General features: G+C 45.9%; 2 protein-coding genes across 2 annotated transcripts; one reads left to right on the top strand and one right to left on the bottom strand.

Moving 5' to 3' along the window:
• Positions 1 to 381: 381 nt before the first annotated feature.
• On the top strand, positions 382 to 3,455 carry LOC104081379 (microfibrillar-associated protein 5-like; the record flags this gene model as incomplete). Its single annotated transcript, XM_009584106.1, has 5 exons — positions 382 to 417; positions 1,211 to 1,246; positions 1,932 to 2,019; positions 2,476 to 2,549; positions 3,134 to 3,455. Coding segments are annotated over 5 exons (356 nt in total), but the record flags the coding sequence as incomplete, so codon positions are not given.
• A 5,692-nt stretch (positions 3,456 to 9,147) lies between these two features.
• LOC104081378 (histone H1-like) lies at positions 9,148 to 9,717 on the bottom strand. Its single transcript, XM_009584105.1, is given in 4 exon segments — positions 9,148 to 9,230; positions 9,233 to 9,360; positions 9,412 to 9,527; positions 9,640 to 9,717. Coding segments are annotated over 4 exon segments (405 nt in total).
• Positions 9,718 to 11,173: the final 1,456 nt, after the last annotated feature.

Raw genomic sequence — 11,173 nt, 5'->3', positions numbered from 1 at the left:
AGGAGCGTAGATAAGACTTGGTGTCCAGACCAAACTGGCGGTGGCTAACCTACATCTAAACCTGAAAAGACTTAACTGTGAAGCCTTTACAGTAGACTTTGGCTGTTGAGGGATCAAGAAGAAACTCTTCACAAAGGATGTGCCATGGGACCCATCTCTGCTCTACAGCATCCCATCAGCTCTAGGACACCCGGCATATTCACAGGGAAAGCCTGCAGTTACTCTGACAAGTCAGATAACAACATTACATAGCATTGTCTATGAACCAGATGTGGGATGGCTACTGGTCAGGAGTGGGGGAGCCATCGGTAGAACTGTGGGAGGGGGAAAAAGGCTGAAAGCTCAAATTAAGATCTTTCAGAACATCTTCTCTTTTTCCAGCTGCAGCTGTCACACCACCTGTGCTTCTTAGTCCTGGTGAGTTTATTCTCAATTCACAGCCAAATGTTGTGGAGCCCCCTTCCCTCTCCTTGCCCAGTCCCTTGCACACCCAGAATCCTGCCTTCCCTGACTGCCCCTAACCATAGCCCAGACGCCCAAAAGACTCCTCTCTACGCCCGTCTGTTTTGTCTATGCTTCTGGCTGACACTATGGCACGTGAACAGGAGAAGTGGAAGTCCTTTATAACTGTTGATGAAAACTTGAGCCTGGCAGTCAGTCCTCCGAGCTCCTTTCCAATTTGTCACTGGGTAAATAATAAAATGTACTGATTTACTGCAGGTGGGTTGCTTTATCAGAGGGAACAACAAACCAACCTCCTTTTGACCCCTTGTCATGCACATTAAAGAACCAGCAGTCTGGGAATGCTGTTTCTTAAAGGAGTCACTGTTCCTTAGTAAGAGGCAGTCACAGGCTCCTTTGCTGCTTGCCTAAATGGACAGCAATTACAGCAACTAAATACATCTGCTTGACCTTTTGAATTATAAGTCAAGATGCCCTTACAGTGTCATTTTGAAGAGTAGTGGTAATGCTTTTTGGTAAAGCTGGGACAGATTTTTAGCATTGTTGGCTGGGTAGCTGGCACTAGATTCATACTGGATTTGTACCTTCTCTTACGGTTTCATGTCAGTAACAATGAAAACTTTTTCCACATTAAAAGTTACAATGGAGGGCTCTTAAAAGAGCTTTCCAGTTACTTGTTTTGAGTAAGCTGCTGTCTAGGAAGGAATCATGGTAAATCACACTAACTTTGCTACCCTCTGTCTTCCAGTTCAGTCTGACAGCGAAACTACGACAGCTTCATCAGGTATGTTTAAGTTTGCTGCCTGCACCCCCTCCCAGACCCTGTTACCTCTACAGGCAGGTGCTGGCTGAGCACTGAGCTTTGTCTCCTCGAAAATTCCCTTTACCCTGTTCCTTGAGTTAGAAGTACTGGAGAATGACGGTAGTGGAACATGAAGTCTTCCCCTGGGTGGCATGTCCGAGAGGGGAGAAACTGGCAGATCACCAGACCAGATACGCTAGGTCAATATTCTGTCATTGTCAGTGGCCAAGACCTGGCATTTCAGAAGGAAATGCAAGAAAACCCATCATAGTTAGCTACAGGGTTGATTGTCCAGAAAAGAAAGGAACTAAATTTGTGTCCTGAAATGTGAGATTGCAGACCTATTAGAAACACGTGTCTTAAACATGCAACTACAATTTACATTTTGTTTATTTGTGTCTGTCCCCTTTACAGCATGTGCCTTCTGTATTGAGGATTCCCAGTGGGCTTGTTTTGCATTTCACTCAACTTTCCCTTACTTTTGTCTTATGAGGCAAGGGGATCAGAAATGTTTGCCTTGTTTTCCTCTTCTCTCACAGGAGAGTGGAAAATAGAGGCTAGGGGCCTTCCCTAGAAGCCTGGAGGACAGTACCTAGTGATTAAGTTATATGTGTGCACCTGCCAATGATGCTGTATTGCACCTCTGTGTGTGTGTGTGTGTTCCCAGATTGTCGTGAAGAGAAGTTCCCTTGCACACGCCTGTATTCTGTTCACAAACCAGTAAAGCAGTGTATCAGCTACCTCTGTGTTACAAGGTAAGAAACCAGCAGTCCCTAAGAAAAGCCCTAGAAACTCTCCAGAAACAGCATGTCCAGTTCAGCAGTTGTTTCCTTTGAAGACTAGAGGTTCCCTCAGGGAACCAGTTGGTGAGATGAATCCTATCTTCGGTGTGTCCTTTTAGTGTGATTAATTAATACCTATTAATTAATAGCTATTAATTAATTAATAACTGTTACCTGTGCAGCACTAAGGAGCTGTAATGTGCACTATATTGTAATCTGTATTTAAGATATTTGGCCATTTCATGAAGTCTTGACAAAGATTACTTTCCTATTGACAACAGCCTTATTCTAGACTAACTAATCCTAAAAATCTAGAATTTGCCTCCGCATCAGCGAATATACATATTTATTGCCTGTATCCCTTTTTTGTTTCTTTGGGTCCCTGTGCCTTTTGCTCCTGTCCTTGGCGTGTCCCTGGTGATCCCTCAGTGTGCGTCGCATGTACATAATAAATAAGGAGGTGTGCTCTCGCATTGTCTGCAAGGAGAATGAGGTCATGCAAGGTGAGTGATAGCACAAGCTAGCCTAGAAGAACAGCTGCAGCCATCTGATAGAGTCTCCAAGCTAACTAATTACCCAACCCCAATCCATATGTAGTAGTTTCCTTGGACTTGGTTTGGGGGAGCTCTAATGCAATGCAGCCTTGCATCCAGTACGCAGCATGAAAAACACTGGGAAGCAGATACCGTACTACCAAGAAGTATGAGAGCTCTGCCTTCCTTGATCTTGATCACGCTCTACTAGCCCCAGACACACCCTTACTCAAAGTTGCATTCCTTTGAGATTAAAGAGTAACTCTCAGTATTTCTATTCATGAATAGAAACAGGATCCAGTCTAGATTTCTTATGCAGTCTTTGTTGCAACAAAATACAAGTGATTTTAATATGTATTGTACATGAATAAAGCAAGAAGGAAATGAATAAAAGCCTAAGGACTTGTTCACTTGCCTCATGTATATGAGGATTCAGCAGTTCCAACAGTTTCTGTAGATGCAGTGAAGGATGTACCTCTAACTATTCTGGTGGTGAACAATTTGAAGGAAGCTTTGATTATCTGTCAACCTGTGTGTGTCTGCTATGTCTTCAGATGAGATCTGTCGCCAGCTGGCTGGCCTTCCTTCTCGACGTCTTCGCCGATCTGGGCAACCCCCGCATCTCCCTTGCAGACAACTCCTGGAGCAGCAGCGCAGCAGGCCTGATGCTCTGTGAGCTACCAACAGTAGGAGAGAAAAAGGAAAGGAGAGAAGAGAAATCGTCATCCACTACCTACAACCCAAGACAAGTCCTTCTCGTTTGTGATTTCCCCACCATTTCCTTGCTTCTCTGCCTTTCCCCACATCCTCTTCTTCAGGTGCTGCAGTACACAGAGTCCCCTCTCTGCTAGTCTGTCATGGTGGCTGTTGTCATCTTCTAAATCTGTTGCTGAGGATGTGGGATGCTCCTCTCTTTTCTCTCCAACTCTGTTTGGCAGGCCGTGAACTGCTCATTTCCCAGAGGTCCTTATAAATGTGCTGCATCTTCTCTTGCTTTGCCCCTGCAGAGAGACAGACATGGGGACAGGATGTAGTCCTCTCCAGCGGTACAGATGCCCTAAGCTGCGTCTCATGTGGAGGAGTGCAAACCTTTATGCCCTAGGACTCCTGGCCTAGGTTTCTGGCATGGCATCAGTAGAGTTCGGATATGGTTAGTCAGCCTGGGCCTCTCCAGTCCTCCTGAGCCACTGAGTTTGCTCTGTGATAGCACAGCCCCCTCCTGTGTCTGCTGGCCTCAGAGAAGTGACAGAACTGGGAGATGAGCTGTCCTCAACCCAATGCAAACCTCATTGTCCCTGTCTGGCAGCAGATCATTTATAACTACCTCTGGGAAGTTCTTTGTCTCAAGCCCATTGCCTCCCTCACACACAACTGCTACCAAAAGGAAGAATTCTGGATTTAGTATGACATTATATTTTTCTCAAGAAGATTATGTTGGAACAGAGTGCTGCCTCTTCCTTTCCCTCCTCTCCTCTCCCCCATTCTGTCCCTCCCTTCCCATTGAAGAAATCTCTTGATGCCCATTCCAGGCAAGTTCCAGGGAGCGGTAAGTATGGCTGCCTCTGCTCCTAAGCCCAAGAGAGCCCACGAGGAACCTATGTGTTCTCGCAGTACTGGGAACTTGCAATGAATTAGCTTGTCCTGGTGACTTGTCTTGGTCTGGCTACCTCCACACTCTCCAGCTGCTGAGCCTGCTTTCAGTATCTCTACTTGAGTTCCTACCTCCTGTCCTGGGAGCTCCTGCACAAAGCAGAAAGGAGTCACAAATTGGAATGGGATGTGGGAGAAGAATCGTTATCTGGGATCTCTGGGTTTTCCTGCAGGTTCTCTGGCTGTGCTGACCTGCACAGAGCCAGGTGCTGGTGGGGAGGTAAACGTATCTGCAGGTATAAGCGCTTATAGAGGCAGGCCAACCTGGGGAAAAGAATTCACTCTGGTAGCACTGGATGTCTGTGGTCTGCTCGAGAACTTTGTTTTCCAGATATATGGAGAACTTTACCAGGTATACGGGCAGTTTTCACTATGAGACTGGGTAGGGTAAGTGGGGAAGAGCTGTCTGAAGTGTATTAATCACTCTATGTGACTCTTAGTGGCATGATTCTGTGGGGCACTGGAGCTGAACAGCTTAGCTCACTGCAGCAGAACATCAGCAAGACCCTGTCTCTAGGATCTCTAGGCGTTGTTCCCAACTAACAGAAAGCCAGTTTGCTAGAGTAGGCATTCACCCCTGTCACATGATATGCTCTGCTGCTGAACTGAGTACCATTCAGCCTTGCAGGAGCACTGGTCTGCTGCACAGAGCCAGGGTCACACAATATAGGGGACAGTTTGCTGTCGTTTGCAGATGTCTCCGAAAAAAAGAGAAAAAAAATTGCAGATTTCTGCTATATGCAGCAAGAAGCTGGTTACATCCTCTGTGTAGGGGAAGACTCCCTGTGCAGACAGAGATTTGTTCCATATAAGGACAAAATTGGCCATAGATGGGCTAAATCTCTCTATATTAATCCAGTATACAGGAGAAAGAATTTGAAGTTACGCGGTGACTAGAATTTCATCCTATATATAGGGGCATCGCACCCCTGCACAGAGGATGATGCTCCTCTCGAGTACTGGAGGCTCATGAGACTGGGAATGGAGGAGGAATTTCTCTGTACTGAGAGCGTGCACGTTTCTGTAGAAAGGAGGGCACTGAGAGCTTGATCTCAAAGACATTCAAGCCACTGGCAGCCGCTGACTTCAATGCTGGAATTTGCCTGTGTGGAGGAAGGTGGGATGGAGATGAGATGTTAGAGGGAGCTCTTGGAAATTGGACTAGGCCAAGTCTCTACTCTGTATTTAGAGTTGAATGTAAGCTGATATAGATATAGATATATAACTGTATAACATAGCTACTGTACAGTATATAGAAATTTAACATTCATACAGTTTGGGGAATGGTTAGAAGCCTTTCTGTTGCTTGCTTTCTGCAGGGACAGGAAGAGGTGCTCCTCTCCAGGAGAACACTGTTTTAATGCTAGGGTCTATATAATGCACACAAAAATATTAAAAGAAAATTTATTTCCTGTTATTCTTGGCAACTCTCATGTGTTTGGGTTTCTTTGTCTCTAGCTGTATTTCCTCCAGATTTGTGGGCAGACTTGACTCCAGCCCAAATCTGTCATTTGGACCTCTTTACTCCCTGCTAGCCCAGTCCTCCGCTGCCACCCTCCCTTCACTTGTGAATCACGGGTCTTCCTGGGAGGTCATCATTTTTTCGAGAGATACAGAAAATTATGTTCAGCATTTTTTTTCCATGGATAGCTGTGCTAGATTTTCCTGACAGTTGATAGCTGCTGAGCACAGGGATAACTCCTCCCAGGCCATGAGATTTGTGCTGAGAACACATCTTCTCACTGTGCAGGTGCCATGACCTCCTGGTGGAGAATTGCCATCTCCAAGTAAAATGGTAAGATGGCTGAAATAAGAGAAGAGCTGTGATAAATCATCTCATAAGCAAAGAAGAATTTGTTCCCTAGAGCCATTTAACTCAGTAATGGGAATAACTGAAAGACTACATTAAAAATTACACATCTAGGTCAAAAGGATTAGGAAAATTTCTCTTTCATTGAATTTCTGACTCTTGCATAGATTCATCAGGCACTGGCTGTACGTCATATTTTGGTTGAAAAGATGGAGCACTCAGAGCATGGGCGACCTTAGGCAGCGTCTTCATGTGCAAGCAGTCAAGTCTGCATTTAGATGGTATTTCTAGAACAAAAGTGGCTGTGGCCCAAATTACCCATTAAACTGCCTCTGACAGTGTCCCATAGTTCTTCAGGACTAAACCACACAATGCAGGTTATTGCACAACACTACCCCCCAGAATCAATGCTCCTTCCTGGCTAACGCTGCGGTGTCCCTATCTCAGGCTGTTATAATGAAAACAGCCTCAGCCCGAGTGACTGTAAATGTTGCTCCCGTCTACACAGGCCCGACCCTGCTCTGACTCATGAGCTCTTGGCCTTTGCTGTGTCCCTCTATCGGCACGTTCCACCAGCTGTGGGAGCAGAGCACAACATATGCCATCAACTTTCTGTAATTCGGTTTATTCTTCCCTTTCCTTACAGTACTGGAGTCCGCAGACAGGCTTCCCCATCTTCATTAGCAGTTATCCCCTACACAGATTTCTCTCCCCTGCCATTCCAGCCTGAATGGTCATGGTGCTGCGTTGCTGGTCTCTGGACGTTGCCTTCTCTTGTAAGCTGGGGAAATGGTTTTAAATATAGCTCCAGCTAGGTATGTTTCTCATGAAGTTGGACTAGCCACAAAGAAAGCTGCCAGAGTCCCATTTTAGAAGCATGATCTAGAGATTTTCATAATCTCTTCTGACCTGGAGCGGGAGTTAGATGGCCTGCAGTCGCTTCCCACACAATGGTTGTTCTTGCTCATTTCTCTGTCACGGCTCCTGAGTACCCATCAGTGTTGCCAATTTGAAGGCTGCTGTTTCACGGCCAGTGCTCTGATGCCTGGTCTCCGGTTTGAAGTGGTACCTCACTTTTTGCTGGAGTCCCCTCAGGGGAGCTGGCCGCACTGAGGGTTTCCGCTGCACCTGGAAAGCAAGGGTTGTTCCACCTTCCCATCTCTCCTTCTCCTCTTTGTTCTCTGACTCTGTTTTCCTCATCTCTTACCTTTCTTCTCTATTCGCATGTTCATCTCAGAGCAAGAAACACGGTGAGGAGGACAGTGGGGCTGAAGTGGGGCGGCAGGAAGGGTCCTCGATGAAGTGACACACGGCATTGCCAAGTGGGGCTGCGGGTGGTGCTTGGCCCATGCCAGCTCTCCTTTTCTCTTGCCCTCTGGTTCTCACGCGCTGTGGCTCCCTCAGCTGCCAAGATCGGGGTTTTCTGAAGGGAAGGACATGCCAGTCAGAGCAGGGAGGGGAGAATGGCACCTCAGGTCAACTTGTGTACTGTGGGAACAGCAACCGCATGCCTTGAGGTGGCGGCCCTGGTTGCAGAAACAAGGCGAGGAGGAAGGGGAGTGCTGCGGGAAAGCACGGGAAGGCTGTTGGAAGCAGCTGCCATGTCACCTGGAAGCTCCATGTTGCCTGGATCTTGTCCACAAGAACCTGCAGCACGAACAAAAGGTGTTGTCATCAGGCCTCTCAGCTTGGAGGGATCCCTCAAGAGCATACCGCTGGCTGGGGTGTGGGCTTGTCCTTCATAGGGGGGAGCGGTGCTTGCAACCCATCCAAAAAGAGCACCTCTATTACATAAAGAGTAGCTGGGTTGAAACCAAAAAGGATTTCAGTTTAAAATAAAAAAAAGCTGTTTTTTTTTTTAAAAAAGAAGATTTTAAAGGTGCACGATCCCATAACATTTACTCCTGGCACCACATGGTCTGGCATTGTTTGACAGTGTACATTTGTCCAGTTGTGAACAGCCCCTTGACTGGGGCACAAGAAATCTGAATTTCATTTCTAGATCTCCTCGTCACCTCCTGCTCTCTGATCTTCAGCACATTGCTTCGTTTCTCTCTGTCCCTGCCATCCTTAGCCCTTGTAAGGTAGCAAGCTGGAATCAACTCCCACAAAATAGAAAGCTGGATTTTAGTCCATTAAAAAAAACTATTAAAAAAGTGTGTGAAACATCATGAATAAATTTGATTGTCTACTTTTGCTATTAATGTAAATGATTCTTTCAAATAAAAATGTTTTCAATAATATAAATTATATCAGTTAAAATGCAAGCTGCATGTACTTGTTGCTACTGTGTTGAAGTATATAAAAAAAATGAATTGGTGAAAGTCATCAGCAGAGCAAAGCTTCATTTAATGAATAAATTTCTCTTTCAGAATACTGTTTCGGGCATTTTACTAAGATTACAATTTCCATACAAATACAGCTTGTCACAAATTAGACATTAACAAAACGTTGTAATAAATAAGCATATGTAATTCAATGTGCCTAAGTAATAAGTAATGTGAGAACTCACCTGCTTAAATATAAGAATAAATGTACATGAAGCTGTGCATTTTTTTAAATAATGGTCCTTATTGAGATAGTATACCTTCCCAGTCAAGATCATAGATAAAATTACATTGAAAGTTAGTGAGCAGAGCTAACTTCAAACCTAATCAGATTGCTCAGAGCCTTGTCCAGCCGAATTTTGAAAAAGTCAACAAGGACGGAGAATCCACAACCTGTTCCAGTGCTGTACCACACTTAAGATGGAGAATATTTTCCTGATGTCGGATCAGAAATTCCTTTGTTGCAGCTTTCGTCTGTTGCCTCTATTCTTTTTGTTGTGCACCTCTGAGAAGACTCTGTCTCCATCTCCCCTACAATACTGCTGCAGGCAATTGAAGAAAATAGCAAGAAGAAACATTTAATTCATATAAAGCCTCAGTTTTATTGCAAAACAAGGAATTTTAATGATTACAATTAATTATCTTCCTTTGGGGAAACTGCGTTAAAAATGCAAAACATGATGAAAATCAATGTTGCAATTAAAGGATTTACGCTCTGTGTCCCTGAAGCAGGACACTTTGTCTGTGCTCATACAGCACCTACTTCTTGTGCACTACCTTCTCAGCCTGAGGCCACTTTCGATTTCTCTGCCTTGGGTTTGGTAGCCTTGGGTTTCACGGTCTTGCCCTTAGCTGGATCTTTGCCTTTTTTGGTCTGTCAGCGCTCATATTCTCTAAGTTCTAGCCTGCTTTCTTGGCCACGGTGGCTGCCAGTTTCTTGGCTTGCCGTGGGATTTCCTTCACAGCCACAGCTAATCTGGGCTTCTGGGCAGTGCTGGTCAAGGGTCAGGCGGTTCTTGGCCTTTGCTGCCTTCTTCCTCTTGGCTTGTTGAGTTTAAAGGAGCTAGAAGTACCAAGTCCTCTTGTGCTGCCTTTGTCCAGGCTCCTGAGGCCCAGCCTTGTGCAGCTGTTGTCCTTCTGTACTGCGTAGACTTCAGTTCCCTTTCAGAGTGGTGAGAGAAAGTTCTTTTGTGCTTCTTGGAGACAGTCGTCGCCCTCATCATCAGCCCCGCTGGAGTCTGGGGGCTTGCAGGGTTTTGGATCCTCCTGCCACCTTCTCTGGCTTCTTAGCGAATGCCTCAGCGGCTGGAGCAGCAGTGGCATGTGCAGCAGCAGCAGTTGCTTCCGACATGATAGCCAGCACAGCCTACCAACGTGACGTCTTGACCAAGGTTTTGGTTTCGCGTTGATGCACGTGTCAGCATGCCACCTCTTGTGTTGGGTGCCTTGTACCTACAAAGCCTTTCCTGTGGGGCTTACTGCTCTGACTGTTCCCTTGTAGCACCAAGGTCAGATGGTATTAGAAACACACCCACTAGAAAATGCTTACACCTCACTTTGTCTCTCGTCTGGTACCCAAATAGCACAGATCAGCTGGAGCAAGCTGCCTTGGCCATTATTATGGATTAACAAACAAAACCTCTTTTCTTCCACAGCCTAGACTTAGCCTCCAGCCTGGTCCTTGTTGTGGAGGAAGGGTTCAAAAGAGTTTATTTTCTGCCTGGTGTAGTGTGAATGTAGTCATTCCTGAGATTCTCCACACCGTGGTCACAAGTAATTTTCTCATCAGCTCTGCTTGAGCCCAGCACCATCATTACACCATTTCTCCTAACCATCCGCTGGTATCTTTGTAGTTTCCCTTTGGTTTAGTTTAGGAAAGGCATCTGAACTCTCCATAGTCTCTGCAAGCCCTTTTGCCATTTCTGTTCCCTGACAGTCCCCAGGGGCACTGCTTCAGGGGAGATTTTTGCCTCTCCAGTCTGTGAGCTTTTTTGGTCTTGTCACCAGTTTTCCAAATCAGGATGGGACCAAGCTAGCCACCTTAAAATAAATGTGCCTGTGCCCTACCCTACCTGTACCTGCACAGAAATGATAGAAGAGATGAGTGGACACGGTGTCCCCTCGTTGAGTATAGACTGGGCAAAGGGAAATTAACTGGTTGTGTATGTGAATGCAAGAGCTGTATATTTTAGTGAGATATAGTGGTTTGGGGGCCACATCTGAGTGGGAAGCAGAAGCAATGCTACGAGCATTGTCTAAAACCAATGGACACCAGTGAATTAAAATTTCTGATAATAATAATTCATAATCAGTAGTTTCCCAGGGTCTTTCTTTCCCCTTCAGATTCTGCCTCTTCTTTCTCTCCTCTGCTTTCTGGGAGCTTCTACCAGACTTTTCCTCCAAGCAGAACCCATGTTTTTGGCTGGAACATGAAAGGGTATTTTTAAACTCTATGAAATTTGCTGGGAATTTCTCAGACTCTTGGATACCCTCCCCTGCCTGGGCAGCTAGCTCAAGTGCGTCACAACTCTGACCTCACTGCTTACAGCAGAAACTTGGGAGCCTCCCATGTGGTCATGGCTAAACAAATAACTGATGCTAACAGTCAGCGCAGCGAGGCATGGCAGTGCACTAGCAAGGAAGGAAGACAGCAGAGATGTCACAGCAAAGGAGGAGATCCTCATCATGCAATCAGAATCATTTTTCACCCCCTTCTCCCTCTCTTCCTTGGCCTCAGGATGGGTCTACCATTCCACCCCCGTTGCCAAGAGCACTGGGCCCCCTGGAATAGGATCAGTGTGTTGGGG

This window comes from Fulmarus glacialis, unplaced genomic scaffold (assembly GCF_000690835.1).
Source record: "Fulmarus glacialis isolate BGI_N327 unplaced genomic scaffold, ASM69083v1 scaffold9538, whole genome shotgun sequence".
In the NCBI taxonomy this organism is placed as follows: domain Eukaryota; kingdom Metazoa; phylum Chordata; class Aves; order Procellariiformes; family Procellariidae; genus Fulmarus; species Fulmarus glacialis.
Note: the sequence above shows the minus strand (reverse complement) of the source record. Positions and strands in the feature narration are given on the sequence as shown.